We start from the raw sequence: 25,810 nt of genomic DNA on the forward strand, positions 1-25,810 counted from the left end.
GGACTTGGAGGGGGGGGTCCCGGTACTATCCTGCAGATGGGACCTTGCTGAGGATGGCATCCAGAGCCACAGAAAGGCCATGGCGGAGGGGTGGTCCTGCCTATAAAATAACATATATGCTGTTATATGCCATTTTAGCATAGTGTGTGCTGTTTTGGCATATGTGCCATTTTAGAGGAGATAAATGTATACATATAGATACTATAGTATATTGTATATGTAATGTGTGATAAAGGATTAGGGTATATATCTTATACATCACGTAATCGGCGATATATACAAATAAAAAATTAAGCCTAAATCTGTTTATTGCACGCAAACATAGGGAAATAATGGGGGAAAAAAAGGCGTAATCTGCCCGTTCCTTAAAAACCTGCGGGTCTGACACGTGTGCTGCCTGACGCCCCCCCACCCCGCCGCAAGCCTTGGCGCGCCGCGCTCGTAACCCCGCCCCCGGCTCATCCTGGCCACGCCCCCAGGTCTTGACCACGCCCCCCCCCCGCCCGGACGCTCCGGACGCCCCGCCCCGCAGTCCTCCAGAGCATTAAAAAACCCGGGGCTAGACCGGCTGGCGTGCCTTAGGCGGCGGGCGGAAGTGTGTGTGTTGCTCGCGACGGAAGTGACGTCGAGGCGCGGCCGCTTCCTGAGGGGAGGCGGTTCTGGCTGGCGGCGGCGGCGGGACGCCGTGCGGGGAAGATGCCCGTGGCGGTGATGGCAGAGAACTCTTTCAGCTTCAAGAAGCTCCTGGAGCAGTGCGAGACCCAGGAGCTTGAGGTACCGCGGCGCGGGGGGGTGGGGGTGTGCGCTACTGGGACAGGCCCGGGGGTGCCGGGGGCCTGGCTGAGGCCCCGTGTGTCCCAGCGAGGCTTCGGGACTCGGTGCCGCTCCGCAGCGCTGGTGGTTGTGGACACAAGCGTTTCTGGCGGTGAGGATTAGAGACAACGGTAACGTCGGTCTCGGTAAGTGCGGATTTTTGCCTGAAAGTGCTGTTTTGAGAGTCTAACCTGATCTTGCAAGGAGGGGTATTCGTGGCTCTCTGCCTCCGTCTGTGTTTGTGAGGTTGGTGAGGGTTCAGTGTTTAAACTTGCCGCTTGTGCAAAATCCCGCCAAAAAGCATTTCAGAAACTTGTGAGCTGCAGACAGACGAGTGCATTTTAGTATAATCGTTAGGGTCTTTTGGGGGGGGGAAGTGTGCGAGAGAGAAGTTCATATGTCTCCATGTTTCACATGGTTGAGAAAAAGAAGATATTGAAAAGGGGAGTGGAGCACTGAACGACGCTTGGAGAATGACTCTTTAGATCAATGGTGCCCTTATGATGGGAACTCGCACTGGAGGCTTCCTCTGTGCTGTTTTAAATTCTGTTGCTTGGCGAGTTTTCAAGTTTGACTGTGTGCACTGTTAGTGTACCGGATTCCAGCCTGTGGTAAATCCAAGTGGTGCCATTTTAATGCTAAAAGTTCTTCCTGCATAATAGCCATAAACCCTTTCTCATCTTGCAAAGTTTCCAGTGCTTTTCTAAATGTGAATCTCGTGCATCCCACTGTAGCAATTTGAAAGAAGGGAAAAATTTGGATTTTCCTCTTTCCTGCACTCTTTAGTGATTCTGATTTTTAGATCTTGCTACCCTAGCAATTGAAGGGAGAGAGTTGGTCCTGTATGCGATTGCTCGCAACCACAGAACTTTGGTGTTGACAAACCACGCAGTTTTGCAGTGGAAAATACAATCCTTAAATGGAAGGGTGTGCATCATCAAGCTTCAGTTGGTGTTTCTGTGCACTATTTCTGGGCTGAGCCCAGGTGCCTCTCGTGTTCTCAGCATGGTGCTGCAGCTTCTTGGTATGGCCTGAGTTCTGAGTGTTACGGAACTGGAGGGAGGTTGTGCTGAACACATGAGCTACCTGCTGCCTCGAGTGATGGGCATGTAAGCATAGAGAAGCAGAAAAGTGCCCTTGTACTGCCATGTGGGAGAGCTGAGTGTGGTTACCCCTTCCTGCTGGGCAATCCCATCTGAACCTGACTTGCGATGGCTTTGGCTGCCTTTTTGGTGTCTGTGGAGTGCTGGGGGGGTTGTGTCAGGGATGGAGCCCAGCAGGCTTTGGCCTTTGCTTCTGCAGCCTTCGGAGGAAGTTTAACATATCCTTGTCACTTCCTCGCTGCAGAGCATGTGATGGTGGACCTCTGTGGGTCCCCGGGAGCTGTTGCAAAACCACTGAACTTAGACTGTGCTCTGCTCAAGGTTTCTGTGGAGCCTGTCAACAGCCTCCTAGAGTAAATAGCAACAGATGCACCCCAGGCAAACTGTTCCCAAATGCTTTGATGAAGCTGGTAAGTTATTTGCTGTGCGTGTCTGCATCCACGTCAAGATTCTTGCGGGCACACTATATCTGCTGACAGCCTTTGTGTTTCAGCTCATGAGTTAAGTAAACTGATTTTTTGCAGGATAGATGCAGCCACAGAGCTTCCTTCAGTAAGACTGTAGATTGTAAATCTAGTTGTTTTGGTGGCAGTTAGCTTTCCCTTCTGTTCCATTAGTCTTCTGGCTGAGAAACTAATGAATTCTCTTTTTAGTACAGAGACACACCAAAGGTGACCTTGCATAGTTCAAACAGGTGGTATTAATTGACTGGGCTTTGTTTTACTGGGCATGATCCAAGGAATGGTTGCAGAAGCTCTTGTGTTTTTATGTAGATGATGAGCACTGGGAACAGGGTGGGAATGGCTGGGGACAATGATATCTGCTCAATGACACAGCTAATCACCTGCTTTTGGCTTAGATGAGTCTATAAATCACATGTCTAATTAAATCAAATAGCTGCATAATTGGCTTCCTGTGAGTGCTTGCTGCACTATCTTTTGATAAATTGCTAAAACCTTATTGGAAATTTTTTCAGCTTTTAAATGATTATAGACTTTCAAAATTTTATAACTTTATTATAATATTTTTTTTCTACTTATATGATTTGTGAGGTCTGCTGAAGTGTGGCAAGTGTCAAAGCTTAGTTTGGGTTTTTAAGAAGGGCTGTTCAAGTCAGCAAAAACTTTACTCTGCTGGAGTGCCCTGAGTTGAGCTGAAGTTCAGCTCAAATGAAATTGAGTGCCTAAAAACAGCTCTTTGTGAGGAACTGTAAAGCCAGATGGTTACCACTTTCATGAACATAAGCTAGAACATTAGACTAATGGAAGATGTAACCTTTATTCATGCAGCAAAACAAAGTTTTCTAAGTAAAACTTCTGACGTGCAAGTTAACTCTTCATCATAAGATACAACTGCATTGATACAACATAGCAACTCTGACAATTTGTCCTGAGCTATTATGTGATGTGAAAAAAAAAAAAAATTCAGTTGTCTTGGAGTGTTAAGTTTTCATTAAACTTGGCTTCTTGCTGTATTTTGTGAGATATTGCTCTTAAAATATGTAACCAAATTATTTGTACTTGTGTTTTAGGCCCCTGGAGGAATTGCAACACCCCTTGTTTATGGCCAACTTCTAGCTTTATACCTGTTGCATAATGACATGTAAGTGACTTGTCTTAATCTTTAACTTCAGGTACTTAATTTGTCCCTATTAGCTTGAGCTGCAGTTGCCAGCATATCAGTAATCGGTTGTGTGACTAACAAAATGCATGTAGGCAGTGCTGTGTTTTTAGAAAAACAGAATTCATGGCATTAAGTCTCTTTTACCCCTTGTTCTGTCAAGAAAATTATTCTCCTTTGTTTGCTCTTGCCCACCCTTTTGAACTGTAGGGAAGCAGATTGGGTTTAGGAATAAAGTTCCTTAAATAGTGAAAATGGCTTCTTTGGAGTGTTGAATGCTTCAGTGTTTTGATTTGTAGCTTAAGGCTGCATTTGTTTTGAGTAAGATTTCGCGCTGCTTCTTGTGTTTAAATTACAGCAGGATAACTCTAAACTGTCGATGTTAAAAGTGAGGGATACTGTTGGCTTGAATGAGCTAAATCTGCATGAGGCAGTAATGCTTTGAATTTGGTCTGGTGGATTATTACCATGTCCCTGTGTGAACTTGATTTGCTCTGTTTAGGGTTTTCTTGAAAAATTGCTGATTATTCAGGCAGAATAAATGACACTGCCATGTATGATTAGCGAGCCAATGTAAGCATTGGTGTGGGGGTTCGAAGATTTGTGTTTTCTTGCATCGTAGATGTCTATTCTTTCAGAGCAAGTTCCCTGAAAGTGGATAGGTATTAGGTTTAATGCAGATAACCTTGGTTCAAATGAATTTGAAGTTTTAGAATTGTGCTGTAATGAAAAGCAGTGAGTCTTTTTCTCTATTTTGCATTTTAAATCTTTCTGAGAATTTGTAGCCATTTCAGTTTGACTTCTGTGCTCTGAAGATCAATGACTAAATATTTCAATGTGTACATTCTGAAGATTTGGATGTGACAAAGCTGGGTTGGGGAGAACATGCACAAAACGGTCCAAATCATTGGTATGCAAAGTGGGGTGTGGGCACATGAAGAAAGTATTTTTGTACTATTAAGTAAAATAAAAATATCTTTAAATGGTGTTTATTTCATCCTTTTTAACTTCTATATTTGTATGCTTTATAATGTACATAATGTATTAATACAGTAGTACATTTATAAATACATATGTGTATACTGGGGGTGCATGCTCAAAAATGTTTTCCTGCTAGAGGTGCATAATAAAAGTTTGGAGACTATTGATCTAAGTGACTACTGACACTGTGAAAAGTTACTATGTACATGTGTTTATCAAAGATGCAGCTATTCCAAAAATAAAACTGCAAACCTAACTTCTATGAAAAGCTGCCTAGGGTGAATAAATGAAAAAACTTTTCTAAACTGGTGTTAAATAAGGCAGTTAATGAACTATTTCGTGTATTATGGTGGTCATGTTGTCTACTTGAGAATAACTTTTTCTACTTTAGCAGACTTAGAAGGAATATTTTAAAGCACTGAGACTGTGTTAATTATAGCATCCAAACAAACCTTTTGGTGTCTCCTAGTAGCAAACATTTGGTTACTGAGAAGTATTTTTAACTTAATTTTTTTTTTAGGAATAATGCACGATATCTTTGGAAAAGAATCCCTCCTGCTATCAAATCGGTAAGTACTTCATAAAATGCCATTTGATACTAAAACAGTTTCATATAAGCTTGCAGATAATGACTTTTTTCTGCCAAGGATTCTGTTTGGTGAGTAGCCTTGGGCTCAGTTCTGTGCCGTGAACTGCTTGCCCAGCAGGTGGCATATTGGTCTTTAAGATCTAGTTGCTCATCTGTTATCTCTTCTCCTTCATAAATAATCTGGTGCAATAGAATTCAGTAAATCTGTAGACTTTTTAGTAGAAAGCCCCATGATAGAGTAGTCAGCTGGAGGAAAGCAATGAATCTGACTCTGGGATGGGGCTGCATTCCACATGAGGGTGCAGAATACCTTGTGCAGTGAAAAGTGACTTAAGGTGAGATGCCTCTTCAAATTGATTAACTTTCTGAAGAAACTTGTTTTGCACTGCATTTGGATCAAAGATGCATTTTGAGGATTCAGCTAAATACAATACCAGAAATGCTTCCAGACTTTACTGTTAGGTTTTTAGTTTGAGATCTTTTTACAAGGAAACAAGCGTTCCGTAGTCTTGTATTAAGCAACCTTTCAGTCAAGATGGGACCTGTCAGATGGTTCTGAAATAATTTTCTTTCTCTATCAAGAAAAAAAGTAGTTACATCAGTAAAGTCAGTAGTCATCTGGACCAAATTTTACTTGGCCTTTTTCTGAAACCGGCTGTACTTGCTGTGCAGCAATATTCTGTGAATAATCTGGCTTTTTTGCTGTAACTTGCATTTCATGTGAAGCATCATTCTTGGTGGGGGAAAGTCATTGCATGAATTATTTTTGGGAATGTTGCACCTCAAAACATAGTATTTTCTTATGTGTATATGTTGATGAATCTTCTGCTAATGGAACCAAGTAATAATTAGTATGAGTCTTAACTTCAGAAACAAATCAGTTCTCCTTACAGTTGAAAATACTACTTTATTGCCCAGTTTGCTGTTTGGGTGCTGTTCTGACAGGATGTTCTGGAGTCTAGTTGACCAAATGATGATGTGTAACACAGTAAAAGTAGCCCTTAAAACCAGTAGTAGGAGAGCAGTTGTAGTGAGTATGGCACCATATTAAGTGTGACCTATTGTCAAGGTTGCAAGACTTCTGAGTTGAAAATTGCCTTCACTGTGCAAACAGCCTCTGCACTTTGTAAAGCCTCTACTGAAGAGACAAGCATCTCTCTAAGCAGAAAATAAGCTGTGCCTGTCTTTTTGCAACTCCAGTCAGTAGCCTGAGTGCGGATTATTCTCCATGATTGTTTTAGCTGATGTGTCAGCCTGGATTGGTGTAACTGACATGTGAGCAGACTTTGCTTATGTGGGTGATAAAGTTTTGGCAGAGGATGGATCAGGGAGCTTGCAGTGATACCTGCTAGAACAAGATTTCCCAGTGTTTGTATGTTCATCTTTACAGGTGTTGTGATACACTCTTGCAATGGGAAAGGGAGGGGAGTGGAAGAGGGTTTATACAGTATGGTCGCTGTAGAGAATATACTGTTCTGGATTAACTGTTTGGGGTGTTTTTGTCACAACAGGCAAATGCGGAACTTGGTGCAGTTTGGTCAGTAGGACAAAGAATCTGGCAGAGAGACTTTCCAGGAATCTATACAACAATCAGTGCACATCAGTGGTCCGAGACTATTCAACCAATCATGGAAGCGCTTAGAGGTACAAACTGAACTTCTGTAGGTAGCATGGAATTATATGTTGCCTTAAATTATTTCTGTGTGCTCAAACACAAATAGGCAAGTAGACAAATGACTACTTATTATGAAAATTCAGAATTGGTCAGGAAGATTGTTGCCAAGTTTTTGTAGGTTTTACTTAAAGGATTTTAGGTATCAGGTGTAAATAAAAAGCTCACTACAAAAACTTGTAAAAACAAACTAAACTGTTTTTATTAGGATTGGAACTTCATATACCGTATGTTTTGTTATGTAATAGCAAAATAGACCATTAGTTTTATCAGACTTTTAACCAGTAATCTAGGGAACTTGGCTTGGCATTTCAGAACCTTGTGACACTTAAGGCTTTTCTTTTTAAATGTGGCTTCATGCAAATGTTTTATAGACTTTAGAACTGTAACATGCAAAGTCTTGCTACTAGAGGGCAGTACAGACTGCTAAAAAGCCTTCCAAGGTATTTTGCAATAACAAATTCTCTGTAGCTTTAGAAAGAACTGATTTTTTTAGATGCCTCGGTATCAAAGCAGATGTGGTGAAAAAGGCATGAATAGTTTAACTGTTTTTTTCTTTTTTTTTTTCTGATTCTGAGCTACTTGACACACAAACTTATTGCAAATGGAGAATGCCATCAGAAGCAGAGTTCCCTAAACTGGTTTACATACTGGTGGTAGTATGCAAGATGCTGCAAACTGCATTTGGAAGTTAAATGTGGTCTCTGAGGGGTTTTGTCCTGGTATAGAGCAAGCTGTTGTCTCTGACTGCTGACTGTGGTACTTCAGTGAATCGTGGGAAGGGAGGGGGAACTTCTTAAGTGCTAGCTTTAAGGGTGGTGGTGGTTTTCGAAATGTGTTAGAATTGGAAAAATTTTCTTGGCTCTCCTAGTTATGGAGATTAGTCTACTGTCTGCTTACAGTGTTTATCTTTTCTTAGATGCAACTAGGAGACGAGCCTTTGGACTGGTTTCACAGGCATATACCTCAATAGTTGCAGATGACTTCGCAGCCTTTGTTGGGCTTCCTGTAGAAGAAGCTGTGAAAGGTACTTTGCATTTATTCACTGAATAGTTTTTCTACAGGTGGTTGAGATCAGAGAGCTGTAAGTGATGGTAAATAAAAACATGTGTGCAAATTTGGAGACTGCCCCATCACTTCTCTTTATAACAGTGAAGAGAGGAAAATCTCCTGGTTCTGGATAAGTGTGTGATTTTTTTTTTTATTTGCCACTGGTTACCATTGGTTATCCTCCCCTTCCATATGTCGAAATGATAAAGCAATTCAGTGGTGAGGGAAGAGTGAAGGCAGTGGATTCATCTAGTTCCATGTGCTATTACTTTCATGATGTTATTTGTTGAACTACATGTCTAAGCATTAACATTTTTATAAGAAATATGTCTTGGAGTTATGGCATACAGGCAGTGAACTGAGGGACTTTTTTTTTTCACTGGCCTTGATGTGCATGTTTATTTTGCATTTCTAGCAGTCATTTAAGATGTTTGTTCTTACAAATGTAAAAATGCCTTTTCAGGTGTATTAGAACAGGGCTGGCAAGCAGACTTTTCAACTCGTATGGTAATGCCTAAAAAGCCAGGTAGGTGGAGCTGTTATTTCATTACACATTGAGTTTAGCATTTTCTAGTAATTAGGTGTTAGTTTTTAATTAAAATTTTGCACAATATTCTCTTAGATATTTTTTATGGGGGCTTATGCTGCTTATAAGCATTGAATGTTTATAAAATGTAGGAAGTACAAAGTAGCGGGTGTGGTTTGGGGTTCCAAGTAGTTTGGATTAAACTACATCCTCAAATTAACTTTTTTAAACAAAAGCAGACAGGATATGCTGTGATTTGTCGTGTCTTCCTCTGCTGCTGGCTCTGACTCAGTGGAACATAAGTTGGATGACCTCAAATGACATGTCTTAATCTAAGAAAGATGAGTAAAAAATATACCATTTTGAACCTGAGAATTTTTTCAGGAGAAGTAGAACTTTTTTGGGCAGGGATCTAGTGCATCTCTGTGTTCTGAGGAGCTCCAGTTGTTGATATAATTTCCTTTGCTTTTTAAAATTTGACTGGATCTTTTCTTCACTGTCATGGTGTTGATAACAGAATATCTGTTCCTGCAAAGCTCAGTCTGCAGAAGTACTTGGCTTTTTTTTGCTAAAGCTGTATCTATGGCTGGCTGAGGCAAAAATAAAAGTTAAGCTATGAAGGCAGGATAAAATGACTGCTCTTAAACTGCAGAGTGCAGCTCTGGAAGAAGGAGCCAAATTACAGCGTATCTGAAAGGGCAACATCTATTAGACTAAGAAAATATACTGTTTGTATGGCCAGAACTTTTAGGTGTTCAGAGCCCAGAACATTATAATAAACATATGCCAGGCAAGGTGTTGAAATTTATCCCTTGGGGCACATAACCAACCAGAGCCCTGAGCTTTTGTATGTGATCAGTTTTTTATGAACGGGTTGCAAAATACACAGTGCTTACAAGTACTAGGAACTAGTTACATGTGGCTCTTTTCCAAAAGTGAGTGCAAGAACTATTGAGGCAAAAGAAAGAGGCAGGAGATTGTAATCTATTTTGAAGCTGCATGTCTAACCAGCTAAGCCTTGGGTATTCTGCTTTTTAGCTATGAAGTAAAACATGATAAATGAACAGGTTTAACTTTAATTACCTTTTCATCTAGTTTTGGCTTGCTGTATGAACTATTTAAAATCAGTCTGCTGGACTGACTTCTATGTGTTTTTCTTCAGGTGTGCTGGAAGCTTCCTTTAACAGATTTATTCCTTCATCAGGTACTCTCTCTTTATATATAATCTACTTGCATATAGCTAAACTTGTGTGATTAATATAAACACAATTTCACCAGCACCACAAAATGGGAATTGAGTCCTAGAGAAGTGAGTGTCATCATTTCCCCCCCCTCAAAAAAACCCACCCCAATCAGGTGCTATGTAAACATGTTTCTCTTTCTTCTGTCTTCTCTTCCCTCACATTTTAAGGAGTGCCTGAGATTCCCACTTCCATAGCTGAAGTAGGGAGCAGATTCTGAAGCAGGGGTGGACAGCCCTTGCAAAACAAAACTATTTTGGCTAAAACTTCTGACTTAGAGGCAACTGCTTCACAAAGCAACTCTGAATAGGTTTCATTGCTTTTGTGTGATGTGGGATTTCTGAAGTCTTCCCTGTAGAAGAAAGCAATGCTCTAGTTTTCCTTAGAGCTCAACTGTAGATTGAGGTGTAATGTGTTATGTCATGCCAATTCTCAAAACACTGTTGTGTCTATTGTTCACAAGATAGTGATAGCAGATCTGAATTGGTGGCTTGCTGTGTCTTAACAGTTGCCGAAAGTCTTAAATTTACGGGTTTAATTCCAAGGCAATTTCAAGAGCTGGGGTCTTGCTTTTTGAAAACATTCTTTTGTCAGCCTCCTCTATCACATACTGCAGCCCTAGGCAGGATGTCTACTTTGACTATATCCTGAATGCTAGTCTGTTAACTCTTCAGGAAGAGTAAATGCAAAGTTTTCTGCTGTTTTTTTATTTATTTTTAATTCCTAACTTATCTCCCTGGCTTTAGTCACTTGTCTTCCAACCTATTGTTAAACTGTAATCTTAGGTTAACTAGCATTTATATAAGGATTTGCATGTGCACTGCATTCCACTGCAACTCATGCAGTACTTTGCTGTGTTTTGTTAGTCAGATAACCCAGGAGATTTATTTGATATCTTCACTATGGCAACTTGTAAGGAAAGGAGCAACTTTAGAGCTCTAGGAGTGTTTTTGTCAAGTGGAAGTACTCTTAGTCTTCGTTATTCAGACTCCAGTATATGCAAAAAAAATTCTGGAGACTGCTGACAACTGAAACTTATTACAGCATCTTTGCTGTTAGTAACTCTTGGACTACTTAGTGTTGCAGATAACAGAAAAGTAATGTCAGCTTAAAGCTGCATAGGCAGGAGATACAGTTAAGATATGCCCCCGTAAGACTGTTTAACAGTCTGATGTGCATTTAATTTTTTCCTTACTGTTGCGATGGATGGTAATGTGGATGGATTTGCTTTCTTAATTTCATTAATGATGCATTTGTTTTATCTTTGTAGAACCTGCTCCAGTTCCACCAATTCCAAATGAACAGCAGTTGGCCAGATTGACTGACTATGTGGCTTTCCTTGAAAATTGATTACCCTGCTCCTGTATTCAGAACAACTTGGGAATCCTGTGTACTGACAGTTTTAGAAATCTAAGATCATTTTATTTCTTATCTGTTAAATGTTGCAGCATCCCCTACTCAAATGTATGAAGTATACAGTGTATGTTAGCCCAATTTGTGCTTTGCCAAAGCCATGCTAGCAATTGAAACAATCCTTTAACTCCTGTCATATTTATTCAGTAGGTACACAGCAGTATTACATAGTAAGGTTTTTTTATTGACTCATAGCAGAGAGAGGCAGAACTTTTTTCAGGTATATTAGAAACAGAGAAGAAAAAATGAGTAATGAAGCAGGTTAACTGTGTCAGGGGATTTATGCTAGTAGGTTATGTGCTTCTATAGTGAGTACTGCAGTGCTTATCACAGATCAATTGCATGTTGAACTGAAGTACAAAGAGTGGAAAACTGCCCATCCCATATCTGCAGAGAGGAAATATTTTGAAATGGTAACTTAAAGAAGAAAACAATTTACAGTAACTCTTTTGCAAGTATATTTGTGGCATATTTATAATTGATCTTTTTTCTTGTTGGTATTTCTAGATTGTTAAATCTTGTTTTGATAAGAAATTTTGCATCAGGAATATTTTTACAGCAGAGTAATAGGAGTTGTTTAAGAAAGGCGAATCTTCACTTTGAGGAGGAATTTTTACTTTTGGAAGATTTTGAGTGACGTAGGACACCAGGTATTTTGCTGGGTAACCATACACCTTCTTGAGGCCTGTCATGTCTTGGTTCTTTTCAGTACACTGGGCCAGGATCTACAAGAAACAACAACTCATACCTGTCTAAGCTTTCTGGATTACCTCTGCGGTTATTGGAGAGGAATTTAAAAATTAGAGTAGGTGTCCCTGAGTAGAGACCAACTGGGATGGGGATGATATGTTATGCTGCAATATCAGTTTGAGGAATATATTTTCTATATCAGAGCACTGCTGTGTTAATCTTTGAGTTGAGAGTGGACTTTAGAAGCAGAAAGATGACTTGTATTCCCAGGCTTCTTATTTGTATTATGCTGGTAAAAAGGCTATGGGAAAATAGTGGTGCTTTAAAGGGCAGTGCATGCCTTTATTTGCTTCTCCCCCCTTGTCAACATCATATTCAGTGGTTTCATCAAAGATGGCAAGTGTGCCATATGTTGTGATTGTTTTTTCCAGTGTGCACTACCTACTGTACATTCTCTTGCTGGGGATGTGTTAGCAGGGAGGAATTATAAACTGTGCACTGCTGCTTTGAGAGCTCCCTTTATATGTAAACACTTACACAAAATGATTATTTATTTGAAACCCACCTGAGACTTGTATTTCTAAATTTATCTCCAGTGAAATTAAAGAACATGTTTACACTGACCATGTGTACTTGATTTTTTTTTGATTTTCCTTAGAGTACAGTTGTTTTGGCTTGGCTAGTTTTTTAATGAATTCTTACTGGTCTCATTTGGGTAGGGCTAGTTAAAGATTAGTGCAATACATTATGCCTAGACAGGTATTTTGAACAGCTTTGTGTGCAGCAGTTGTATGGGTTTATTAAAAAAAACCCCACTGGTACCCTTCAGATGCCTTTTAAAATATTCAAAGGTGTAAAGTACTTAAAGAGCTAAGTGAAAATTTCCTCTTCTTTTGTGTGTATTGTGCAGTTGTTCCTAGCACACAAGGACAACGCTGCCTGCAGCAATGAAAATTAGACATAATTAAAGGATTACTAACCACTTGCACTTAATAAATGGTAGTAGGAGAGGAGCAACATGGACACTGGTAATCTGTGTCTATCTCAAATCTACTATCAAATCTGTGCCAAATACAGCAAGTTTGACCCTTCTCTGTCCAGTTCTAACAAGTTCGTAATTTTGAGATCTCCGGTCTGCTCTAAAATTTAAGCTGGCTTTTAGCTTTGGGTATGGCATTAACTCATAATTTGCCTTAAGTACTGTGCTCCCAGCCATGCTTTTTTGTTTGTACTTCTTTGGAATCCAAGCTATTTCAGATCTTTTTCATCTTCATTGCCCTTTATCGTGGTTTCTGGTTCACAAATATCCTTTTTTTCAGGTGGTCTGTTTGTTGCTACTCTTACTAGTCATGTAGTGGACATAGCATGGCTTGTAACCACAGCAGAATATTTTCTATTTGTTCCTGATCCTTTCCAAGAGTGGCTCTGTTCTAACATCCTCTTGAGCGCTGCCCTGTTCTCAGTGAGTAATGACAATGACTTGAGTATCTTTCATCAGCAGTGATAACTAGGTTGGTATGCATCATGTCATGTCCTTACTTAGGGTTTTACCCTCTGGTTAGTGCAGTGCATGCATGGATAACAAATGGGCAGTGAAACAGTAGGTGAAATTTCAGTATTGTAAGACACTTCTGGTCTTCACAATCAGACTTGCTTTTGACTTCTTGAATAACTTTAAAATCTTGGAGTTGTTGGCTTGCTAACCTAAAGAACTCTTATCAGTGTTGAACATAAGAGGTGTAACAGTGAAAACTGACTGAAAACTTCCTGTTCCGCTGTGAAAACTGACTACCTGCTACATACCCTTAGCCAGTACTTTCCCCTTAAGTCTCCTAGTTTGTGTAGTTTTGGAAAAATCTGTTGTGTATGAAGTAGACCACTTAATCCACATTTGTTGATTCTTTATAGAAAAAGTCAGTAGATTTGAAGCTGCCTACAAAACCAAACCACACTTCCTCAAGTACTCTTCTATGTTTTTTTTAGTATTTGTCCTTTTTAGTAATGAAAACACTGCATGATGCCCTTGTCTAGATACTCATCTTGGGTTTTTTAGGTTTTAAATGGGCAGGTGAGGAGCAGGCAGAGTTTAAGACTTGATAAAGGAGCTAGAGGTATTAAATGTTAGAGAAGTAGGGGTATTACAGCCAAGTGGAATGCTGTGCTTTGTGTCTGGGAAAGGTAAGTGGGACAAGTTGCTTTATTGATGTTAATTTGAAGTAACACTGGAATAGGTCTTAATCTACTGCCAATGGTATGGTTTCATACAAATGGCTTTGAGGGATGTTAACTTTTGTGAGACCTTTAATGGACTTGTCTGGTATGTATTGAGATAATAAAGTCAAATTTTTACTTTTCAAACATGTTCTTAAAACTAGTGAATGATTTTATCCTGCAACAGGCTTTCAGCTGGTTCACAGTACCTATTAATAGGAAATTACATCTGGTGGCAAGTTTATTGTAGTTCTTTGTGGAGTTTGTGATACATTGTCATGATCAATTTGGTTCCTGAACTGCAGTGTGCCATGGAGCCTCAAAATGGGAATGAGGGCCACCTCAAAGTACTATGAAATGATGTGCTTCTGTTTAAAAATACTGGATCAGAAAGTTTGGAGTTACAGTAGGTCACTAATGAAATTCAACTGGATTTAATGGCTGAAGACAAACGCAGCTTTTCCATATCAGCAGAGGTTGCTAGATAGAAAGACAGATGTTATTGATAGCATAGTTTGTTTAAGGAGATGAAGATGACTTAACCAGTATCTGAAATGTAGAGAGAAATCTGTCCATAGAGCTGTGGTTACCCTAACAAGCAAAGATATAAGATAAGCTTGATAGAAAAGGTAGGAGATGTTAGGTTCTTTTGAAGGCAGTGAGTAATGTCAGTCTGGTAGCTATTTTTAGGCTTGCTCTAATTCGTACTATGGTCTTCACTTGAGTGTGCTTTGATACTATGGAAAAGTGTAAACAACTTTGACACATGGCTTTACAAAAGCCAAAATCGGACATATTTGTAGAAGTTTTTCTTTTTTGGCTTGGGCCTATCTTGTGCTAAAATATCGCAGTCTCAAAGGGGTCAGTAACAATTCTGCTGAGCGGAAATGTTAGTCCATTTGTTAGACATGATCTGTGTTAAAGCATTTCAGTTTACACTTTCACTGCTCTGGCAAGCCTAGCATAGCTTTGTGCTTCCCTGTCCACAGCCCTCTCTTGGTAAACAGGTTGTGTTAATTATTTCTTAAAGTGAGATCTTTCAGCATTTGAATACTTAACCTGGGCTGCTTTAACCCTGTGCTTTCAACTCAATGAAGAGGAAGTATTTTTGTGGTCATATCTGCTTTTTTAATTGAAGCAACTGTTGTGGCTTTTGGAGTTCTTCCAAATGCTTTTCCGTCAGCAGTGCTGGAACAGTGCTGGACTGGGAGGACCTTTGGGTAAAGAAACCATTAAGAATTCAGTTGGGAGCAGAGGTTCATGAAGGATTTGAAAAAAGAAATTCCACTTCAGTTTAGTGTTTTCCATTTTCATCTGTATCCCATGTGTAATTGACCATTGTTTCTTTGCATTTTATTAGCCTCTCCTATATAGGTCAGTGATGCTCATTTAGCTGCAGTTTCAGTCTCTGTAGAAAAAGCTGTTTCAGTTCGAAGGTGGTTAAAAAAGGAGAGACTGGGTGTGGAGGCAGAACAGTAGAGTATGCCTCCCGGCTGAAGATCCTCATGGAAACCTTCCATAGGCTTTAATAACAAAGCCTAGCAAGTTTTCCATGATCTGATCAGAGCTGTCAGTAACTCAATTAAGAAAATGAAAGCAGAATGCATGTGTAGAAAAACATCTCAGTGCATTGCAGAACAGTGCTGATGTTGCTGTAATGCATTTTGATTGATCCTGCTGCAGATACTGTGTTTAGATAATATTGTTTCTTGCTTTAGTAATCTGGATTCATTCTGAAATCCAGTGGATGTTCTTCTGGATTGCTAATCTATAAAGTATGTGCAGAAACTGGGCCAGTCCAGTTTCTGAGCATTTGAGAAGCTCCTTTTAAGGGTGAAAAGGGCATCAGCTCAGCCTGGTGCTAATTATTCCTCTGGTGGCCTGAGTTCATTCTGGTGACTGGCTATGGTAGTAGCAGGCACAAGATATAAACCACCGTGCTTTGTACATCTTGTTAGCTTCTTTTCCTCTCACCATAAATATCTTGCAGGGCCTCCAAAATGAATGCTGCAGATTGATTATGCAAGTTGGTCATAAGAGTTCTGTCTAGGCAAGGAGAGAGCTAATAGTGTTGTCATTTAACTCTGTATTCAAGCAACCTGGTGTATGTGCAATAAAACACTGTGTAAAACAGTAGGGGAAATCTGGAAAAAGATCTTGGGTGAGTGGTTTGTTCTGCCTGTGTCCTACCCTGCTGGAGTTGGCTGGGCCATCATCCAGACAGCATGTTGGTGTGCTCTTACTTCTAGGAAGGACTATCTGGGCTGGCTGGCTTGGCCCTTCTGGTTCCAGAGCCACAAGCAATTCAAAGCATCTGCTTCCCAGAGCCTGGCTTTTCCTGCATTGAGAGAAGCAGTCCCGAAGCCTTTGTAAGGTGTCTGAAAGTATTTATTAATGTGTTTGATAATGTCCAAGAGTGACTAAAATAATAGTAAAAAGGAAGGGTTCACAAGATTTTACTCTGAATAAGCTTAGTTTTGTGAAGACTAGGGCTTGTAAGACATTGTGCAAGTCCACAGTGAAGCTTTCTTCTTCAGGTCCCCGTCGATGTTACGAATCTGTTCCCATTTACTTTCTTAAATGCTCATTTCTAATATGTAATCTCTTGGAATTTTTTTGTAATGTAGTAAATGATTGGCAATCTTCCTGCAGACTATTTATGAAAGCTAAAATCAAAGCCTAGGCTTATTTGTTATAATTTGTTGTATTTGTCAGATGCAGTGGAAACAAAGTAAATGGTTATTCTACCAAGATACCTCAAAGGACCTAAATATTGAAGTAATACCCTACTGTACCTTGACACCAGCTATCTTAAATCTGAGGAATACTACTGAGTGCTGGTGGGCCTTATGTATTTTGGAGCTGGTGTGCTGGGAAATGATGCAAGTTATGATTAGCCACCTTGCTGCTTTGTCAGTTGAGTGTACTGAGGTTTTGTAGTTTCATGTGGTTAGCTGTGGACACTTCTTTAAAACAAAAAAACCCCTTGCCTCTGTCAAGTGTCGAACAGCTGTCAAAATACAGTTTTGCAGTCAACTGCCAATGGACTGTGACAAGTGAAAGGCAAGTAAGTTGCTGGTTTGTGATGGGAAGCAAACTTACAAATATTTTACATTTTCAGATCTTACCAATTAGCTTGGGAAGTTTGCTACATTTTTAATCTACTTGTGTTGATCAATGGAAAGTAACATGTATTCCTGGTTTCCTGTTTTTAGGGTTGATTATTAAATGCCAGATTCTTCTGTGCTTTCACAGCAAGGAACTCCAGGTGGGATACTAGGGCTGTGTGGCACAACTCAATGTAAATAAAGTGAGAGAACATGTTACTGAACATTAGTAATTGGGATGCTTACAATCAGTTCCAAAGCATTGCAGTAAATATGGATATCTTTCTCCTGAGCGTGTTCTTAGGATGATTAAAAGTAAGAGACTAGGAAGAAATGAAGATTATTTTTTTTTTTAGAAGTAGGAACTGAATTTGTTTCTTCCATGTGAGCCTTCTGCTTTGCTAGGATAAGTTGATAGAGCGACCAGTGCTGAATTAACAGTACTGAATCATGAATAGCATCTTTGTGTATTACAACAGCCCATCAAAGCTGAGTTTGGTGTAAAACTGTGATGAGAATCTGTCTGAGGTGACAAGACTTGTAGATCACTGACTGCACTGAGAACAGGACTTGGCTTCTGATTCACAAGGTAGGGCACACTCTTATAGGTGTTCAAAATCTGACATGTCTGAGGTATGAAACCTGTTTTATTGCTTTGTTGTTTTATGTGGACTTGAGTCTGTCTGAAGTAGAGCATACCAGCTCTGACAGCAGTCCTGAGGTTTACAAACTCAGGATAGGAAGATGACACACTGTGCTTTCTTGTGCTAATTGGAATCTGGTTTTAGACTGAGTTTATGAATAAACATGTGGGACTTAAGTACCATACACAGTGAAAGTCTTACTTTGTAACTTAATCCTACAGCAAACAAAGGGAACTGTATTTAGTTCAAGCATTTTACTGTAGTTCCAACTCACACGTGTTGCATTTTCAGCCTGCCAGTACAGTGTAGCCGATAGAAGCTAAATGCAGTATTCAGCTTACCCTGTCCTTAAAAGAGCTAGTATTTGGAAATAATTGATACCTTTGGGTTTTATATATTTTTACAAACTGGTTAGCTGCATAAATACTAACTGCTCCCAGATATTTAATGCTTAATGCTGTTTCTGTGGTAAATCACAATGGCAAATGTGTTCAGCCTTGATCTGATGCATCTGGGAAGATCAGCAGTGCTTGATCTTTCAGAGTTGGGCTCTTGGGACTTAGCTAACTTAAATACTATGGAGCTTCTTATGTATTTGGTCTTCCAGGCTGGCATGTGCTAAACTTTAGAAGTGTGGAAAACACTGGAGATTGACTTGTCTCCTGTTGTGTGGAAGAGCACATCCTTGTGACTAACACAGTTTACACAAAGGACATTGTTAAGCAAACAGCATCACTACAGTGAAAACAGAAGGCAAATCAGACCACCTGCAGTATCAGTTGACTGGCACATGAATTTTGAGTGATGGAGCAGCATCAACACTTGCAAGTGCTTTTATACCAGGTGGAAAACCTGAGAAAGACAGGATAACTAATCTGCTGGATGTTGAGCAATCACCCTGACATAGCATGCCAAAATAATTGTAGTAGTGTTACCAGGCTGCAAACCTTACAGGACAAAGTGGGATGTGCAGGTGGGATACAAACTATATCAGTGTAAAATACTGGCTGTGTGTTGGGGTTGGGCTTGCCATGAAATCTTCCTAGTTGGAAGTCCTGTAATGCATTTTTCTTGCCAGGACATTACAATAGTATCCTTCTCAAGATTGGAGCAGTGTATGATTGGAACAGTAGTAATAGTGGGAGTTTTTAGCTACTTCATGTAAACAGATCCAAAAGCCTGACTGGGGTGAGATGTAGAGAGAACTTGAATGTGATGGTAGTTGCTGCCTAGAACAACTACTGGTAGACAAGAAAAGACTCTTGACTTATTTTTCAGTGCTGCCTGGGACAGGTGTTAGCTGGAGAACTACTCTGGCTGTCACAATATGATTAGGTTTCATGTGTGGTTGGAGAGAACAGACCAGATAAAATCTCTATATGGAAATTCTATTTTAGGAAAGGGATCCATGCAAAAAATGAAGCAGTTTGTTCCTTTTGCAGTTTTTTGTTTTTAAACTATCAAAGCAAGATGCCTACAATGCCTATGTACGACCTGGAGACTTACACCTACTGTTCTAGAAGCCTGGATGAAACATGCCTCACTGCAAGTAAAAGCCTAACAACTTTGCAGTGGCTCCATGCAAGAGCTGAGGGGGTGTTCTAGAGAAAAGAGTGGCACTTAAAGCAGAAAGCACTTGTGCAAACAAAGAGAATAGAAAAGCATGTAAAACATAGAAGATCAAATGTAAACAGGAAATGAAAAGGACAAAACTGGACTCAAGCAGTGTGTTGCAAAGGGTAGTCAAACTGATGGGTCATAGTTACTTAAATGTATTGCAAGTGGGAAGTCAGGAAGAGAATTGGTAGGAATTGTTCTTGACCATGGAGAAAATGGCAGATGCACAATGATTTTTGCATCAGTCTTCACTGTTGCAGACACTGGGCAGATTCCCACCCCAACATGTTCTTTGTGATGGATAGCGCAGGGTACCTAGATCAATTTGCAGTAAATACACAGGAAACATCAGACTGTATATGCCAGTGAGATACCAGGAAACTGCCAAGACAACAGTATTTATCAGAGTCCTGAAAGAACTCTGATATTAAACTACAAAGTTGCAGGTAAATGGTTGTCGTGGTTTAACCCCAGCCAGCAACTAAGCACCATGCAGCTGCTCACTCACTCCCCCCCACCCAGTAGGATGGGGGAGAAAATCGGGGAAAAAAGAAGCAAAACCCACGGGTTGAGATAAGAATGGTTTAATAGAACAGAGAAGAAGAAACTAATAATGATAATAACGCTAATAAAATGACAACAGCAATAATGAAAGGATTGGAATGTACAAATGATGCGCAGTGCAATTGCTCACTACCTACTGACCAACACCCAGCTAGTCCCTGAGCGGCGATTCCCTGCCTCCACTTCCCAGTTCCTATACTAGCTGGGACGTCCCATGGTATGGAATACCCCGTTGGCCAGTTTGGGTCAGGTGCCCTGGCTGTGTCCTGTGCCAACTTCTTGTGCCCCTCCAGCTTTCTCGCTGGCTGGGCATGAGAAGCTGAAAAATCCTTGACATTAGACTAAACACTACTGAGCAACAACTGAAAACATCAGTGTTATCAACATTCTTCACATACTCAACTCAAAACATAGCACTGTACCAGCTACTAGGAAGACAGTTAACTCTATCCCAGCTGAAACTAGGACAATGGTGTCTAACCTTCTATTGCAAAAAATTACTGTGCTGGAGGCCTGTGTGTGGTCAGTGTAACTCTTTCACATAAATGTCTCTAGGAAGAGCCTGGGAGCTACAAAATGTCAGGCATCTTCCTAGGAAAAAATAGTGGTGAAGATGATGAACCACTGAACATATAGATAAAACAGTCTGTTTGGTAAGAAAAGATATGGCTTCTGTAAAAAAAAAATCTTACCTTGGGTGGAACTCTGTCAGTATGTCTTCAGACATGTGGATAAAGGGGATCTAGTGAATGTAATAGATTTTATGATGCCCCACACAAAACACTGAGGAAATAATATTACTGCAAGATCAGAGGAAAGCTCCTTTAAGGCCTGAAGGCTGGTTAAAGGGTAGAAAGCAAAGCGTAGGGCTTACTGGCTACTTCTGCAGTAAAGATGGCTCAGCTTTGGGGCCCCAGGAATAAATGCATTCATTATTTTTATTGACCAACGCAATCAATATTTTTATCGGTATCCCAGAGGAGGGCATGTGCAACAATCTCCCAGTTTGTTGATGGTAGGAATCTCTTTCAGGTAGTCATTGCAGAACTGATGGCAACAAAACCTGGAAGAATGTCCCAAAACTGACTGGGTGGACAAAGTGGTAGCAGGTGAGTTTCAGGTAAAGGTAGGACAGTGCATATAGGGGAAAAATAATCTACAGGTGTGTTTATGTGATGGTGAACTTGAAACTGGCATTTACAGCTCTGGAAAGAGATTGGAGAGTCTCTATCAATAGCTGTCCAAAATCATTATCAATGTGTGAGAGTGGAAAAAGCTAACAGTGCTAAGCATCATGAAGGAGGGTACTGAGATCAAGACAGAGTAATTTTCTTGTTATATAAAATTTCAGTGCACTTGCACAAAAATTTGCTTGAGTATTACAGTTCTGACTTCTACCTTTCCAGAATGAGTGGAGTTAGAGAAGATGCAGAAAAGGACCTGCAAAATTATGAAAGGGATAGAGCAGCTGCCTTCTAGGTAGAGAATGAAAATGCTGGGACCCTCCAGTTTAGAGAGAGTGTATAGGGGAGGTATGTCTGAGCCTTGTGAAATCATGAAGGCAGTAGATAAGCTTTGCATTCAGCTTATTTGATAAATACCACAATTCTAGAGGTAGGGCACGCTTGGACATTGGTTTAAAGCAGGTGAAGGAGCATACTTCTGTATAGCATATAGTGAGCTTCTGGAACTTGTTACTGCAGAAGGAAGTAGAGGCAGAGTGTATTTGCATACTCACAAAGGGATTGCAAATTCACAGGTGTCCTGGTTTCAGCTGGGATAGAGTTAACTGTCTTCCTAGTAGCTGGTACAGTGCTATGTTTTGAGTTCAGAGCAAAGAATGTTGATAACACTGATGTTTTCAGTTGTTGCTCAGTAGTGTTTAGACTAATGTCAAGGATTTTTCAGCTTCTCATGCCCAGCCAGTGAGAAAGCTGGAGGGGCACAAGAAGTTGGCACAGGACACAGCCAGGGCACCTGACCCAAACTGGCCAACGGTGTATTCCATACCATGTGACGTCCCATGCAGTATAGGAATGGGGAAGTGGGGGGGCAGGGATTCGCCGCTCGGGGACTGGCTGGGTGTCAGTCGGCGGGTGGTGAGCAATTGCACTGCGCATCATTTGTACATTCCAATCCTTTCATTATTGCTGTTGTCATTTTATTAGTGTTATCATTATCATTATTAGTTTCTTCTTTTCTGTTCTATTAAACCGTTCTTATCTCAACCCACGGGTTTTGCTGCTTTTCCCGATTTTCTCCCCCATCCCACTGGGTGGGGGGGAGTGAGTGAGCGGCTGCGTGGTGTTTAGTTGCTGGCTGGGGTTAAACCACGACAACAGGTAACAGGTCTTAAATAGGTAATAGAAAGAATAGGTGAAGATGTGCCTTCTAACATCCTTGCTGTAGCGGATGCAGGAAGAGTCTTGAGGAAAGAAAGGATTATTGAAAAGAGCCAGGCCTAAATAGCATTTCCAGTTGCCACCATGCTAGGCAGGCTATTGGGCTACATTGACCTTTGTTCTGACCCAGTGTAGTATTTTGCATATTCCTAAGTTTGAGTCCCTTTCTCACAGGTAGTATGTTCATTTTCTCATCTTCTACTGTCTTCCAAATGTTGTTTGACACTTTACTTGGATGACATGGTTAAGGGCCTGTGAATTTTTCGGTATAATTATGAAAGAACTGGTATTGAAATATGAGTTGTGAATTTTTAATGTCTTTGGGGATATTGCATGTAATGAAGTGTGCACTTACATTCTGTCAGATCTGAGAACCTCCTTTGTTTTCTAAGCAGAATGGGGATTATTTTCTAAATGTTAGGCAAAAAGCATCGTCTTGCTGTATGTTCAAGCAGTCAGTGGATGAAAAGCTTAGTTTAGAACATTCAGACCCAAAGGACGTGTATGCTTCCTGATTTGTGTGGCACATCTTAGCTCAGCATTTTATTTGCCTCCTACGGCCCTCACATGTTCATGGCCCTTTAACATCTGGTGAGTAAAGCTCAGGATTAGTAAATGCTCCCATGAGGTCTTGAAGAGCAAATTCTGCTTTCATGCTAAAATAGTAGCTGATTTGATTACAAGAAAAATGTCTAATTATGAGGCAAGATCCTACTCCTATTAACAGACTGGATCTATGCTGAAGGTCTTGCCTTGGTTTAAATTTCCAGCCCAGTCTCATTACTGCTGACTACTTTGTGTAACTTCAAGTACAGTCAGTGTGAGAACCTTTTTTATGTTCCTTTGGATACTTGGAGAGGAAAACTTAGGTCAAAGGGAACTGCTCGGATACCATCCAAAGGTTTGGAGTGTCTCTGTTAAGTCCTAGCATTGAGGAAAACTCTCTCTGACCACAGGAAGGTATTTAACCTTTTAACACACAAGTTTTTGGGCTGTCAGAGGTTACCAGTTCCTCCTTACTCTTGCTTTCCCCCGCTCCTCTTTTTTACCACGTCCACTGGGAATGGGCCATCTTACATGTACAGTGTCTAGCAAGATGTAATTGACTCCTGGGCTGCTTAGGTTCCAATTAACATTTTAGAAAAGGTGAGGAAGCATGTGGGAGTGGAATTGGGAGTGGGAAGAATTGCCTGCTGTGCCAAAAATATCTGATTTTTTTTTTTTTTTCCCCTACTGCTCAGTGACTTATCCAAACCATGTGTTGCATGTCCAGTTGTTACTTGATTTTGCAATAGTTGATTTCCATGGGATAGCCTTCTTAAATGCTAATCACCTGAGGATGGGGTTATCTAGCCTCATTCTTTCATGCTTTTTGGCTGCCTGTCCAGGTCTGGGCTGGTTTAAGGATTTAACAGAGCACAGCTGAGCCGTTAATTGATTGTGATGAGATTTCTTTGGATGCTGGAGGTGAGCATGCCTTTGGGAATAGAAGAGTTTTATTTTTTTAATGTACAAAGGCTAGCTTGGAGATTGCAGTAGGAATGACCTGAGGGCTGGATAGATGATGTGTGATTTTGAAACTTAACTGTCAACTAACTGGTGGTCTGAGGTTGCCTGAAGTAGGATGAAGTGGGGAGGTAATTTTGTGCTCTTTCAGAACTTTGAGGGAAGACTTGTTTCTCCTTCAACAAGAATGGGATTTGTCTTACTGCCTTTAGGTATGTGCCAGAAAAGCTGCTAAGACCACCAGCAGCACTAGAACTGAGTGAAAGTTTTAGGTCTCTGATTTGGAGAATAAATCTTGGAGGGTTATTAACATGGATAAGCCTGGTGGCAGGTATTTTTGATCTGTCTTTCAGTTCAGATACATCCTTGCTACCTAGAGAGGGAGAGATGCATTCACCTTAGGTGGGTACTGGGTGGTTTAATCTTCTCCAAATTTCAGTCACAGTGATGTTTATCTACCTTAAGATGCATGCCTTATCACTGTAGTATCTCCTAACTAGCACCTTGGGCCCAACTTGGAGTTTAAAAGATGCTGAAATCAGCCAACCAGCAGGGAAGAGGAGGATGATAGTAAAGATAGCTTGCTATTATGAGCACTTGAGCAGTTCGTTGGAAGTCTGTAACCTGGGGAGGGAGATTTGCCTTACTGATCTCTGGAAGGTGAGAGGCCTAGGCTGAAACTTGATTCAGTTGAAGGCAGCATCTGTGGTTTTGCACAGCTTTGGTTATGGAGTGCAGAAAGAATATTTATGACTTTTCTTCTTCTGTTAGCATTATCAATTCTCAGCCAGGGAAGAAGAGGGGAGAGCTGTACTTTATTGGCCAGTCAGGTATCTTTGTACCAGAGGGAAGATTAATGATTTTGCAATATACTTATTTCAGTTTGGGGTGCTTTTGTACCACTGAGTGAACTTCCACCCCTTGAGAGCTTTTTCCCTTAACAGAATTTGTGATTAAAACCAGTTTGCAAACCAAACACTGCCAAGTTTTGCCTGATTTGGAGGTTAAAATAACACAAAACAGGTAGCTCTTCCTATCTTCATGACTTGCCCAAGTACCATAATTCAGCCAAGGTTTTCAAAACTCAGCAAACTTCAGTCTGAATTTGTGAATCTGAAAGATGGATGATCTTCAGTGCTTGTTGTGAAAGACTGAAAAAGCTCAAGTTCTTGGCTGACAGGTAAACCTGGTAGGGTTGCATTAAGTGGTATCCTTTCAGATTGCCCTGTCAGGCAAAGGTCAGTGCCTGTGACTGCAAAGCCTGGGGAAAGGAAAAAAATCAGTACTCTTCTAGTAGCTGGTGAGCCTGTGTGGTCTGCAAATAAATCCACAGGCTCCAAAGAAGTGACAGGTGATGTTACCAACAGCTTTCTGAGTATACCCTCTTGAGGCTTTTACCCTTGCCCATTTTTTTAGGTGGTGAGAACATGCTATTTCTTACTCACAGAAGGGCTAGCTGTAGAGTGGTTAACGACCTGCCTTGATGGATCACTCCCAGATGGCCTTGGAGAGTCTGTCTATGTGCATGTGATACCAAAAAGCCGGTTGAAGAAACTCTCTTAAGACTCGTTTTGGAGTTTTAGAAAGCAGGCATTCTTTATTGCAGCGCTGAATGCACAGGGGATAATTCCACCTAGCGTGCATGCCACAGCTTCAGCACAAACAGGTTATATGGAGTAACTATTACATATTAATCAGATTAGTATACATATACATAAAAATTATTGTAACTGATTATCATAGTACTGGCTACATCCGATCATGCGCAATGAAGAATTCATTTGAGTCGAAGGGCTGCTTTTACAACCACCAACCCATTTGAGATTCTGTTGGCTGTCCTTGAAGTCTTTGTTCTTGTCCTTGTTCTTTGATCTTGAAACTTAATGCAGTTTCAATCACATGTGGTCAGTTTCAACATTGTTCTCATCTAGTGTACAGGAACATCTAGTCATAAGAGCAAAGAACTGCAAAACTTATGAGTAATTACTAGTTAATCACTTGACTATGCTTTTGTAATTACCTCCCTGGCTACACTTTGTTTATTGTTTCAATTGTAATGTT

The 25,810-nt window shown here is 40.4% G+C and overlaps 1 protein-coding gene across 1 annotated transcript; it reads left to right on the forward strand.

Annotated features, from left to right (window-relative positions):
* The first annotated feature begins 592 nt into the window (after positions 1–592).
* On the forward strand, positions 593–12,321 carry COPS8 (COP9 signalosome subunit 8). Its single transcript, XM_052792784.1, has 8 exons — positions 593–774; positions 3,448–3,518; positions 5,038–5,086; positions 6,618–6,750; positions 7,698–7,805; positions 8,292–8,354; positions 9,517–9,558; positions 10,866–12,321. The coding sequence occupies exons 1-8, from the start codon at positions 697–699 to the stop codon at positions 10,943–10,945; spliced, it is 624 nt and encodes a 207-aa protein (XP_052648744.1). The 5' UTR covers positions 593–696; the 3' UTR covers positions 10,946–12,321.
* Positions 12,322–25,810: the final 13,489 nt, after the last annotated feature.

Source organism: Harpia harpyja, chromosome 7 (genome assembly GCF_026419915.1).
Source record: "Harpia harpyja isolate bHarHar1 chromosome 7, bHarHar1 primary haplotype, whole genome shotgun sequence".
Lineage (NCBI taxonomy): Eukaryota > Metazoa > Chordata > Aves > Accipitriformes > Accipitridae > Harpia > Harpia harpyja.

Coding starts and splice junctions, on each gene's coding strand:
- COPS8 (XM_052792784.1), top strand. CDS start 697: ATGCCCGTGGCGGTGATGGCAGAGAACTCTTTCAGCTTCAAGAAGCTC. Junction 5,087..6,617: donor TCCCTCCTGCTATCAAATCG/GTAAGTACTTCA, acceptor TTGTCACAACAG/GCAAATGCGGAACTTGGTGC. Junction 7,806..8,291: donor TGTAGAAGAAGCTGTGAAAG/GTACTTTGCATT, acceptor ATGCCTTTTCAG/GTGTATTAGAACAGGGCTGG.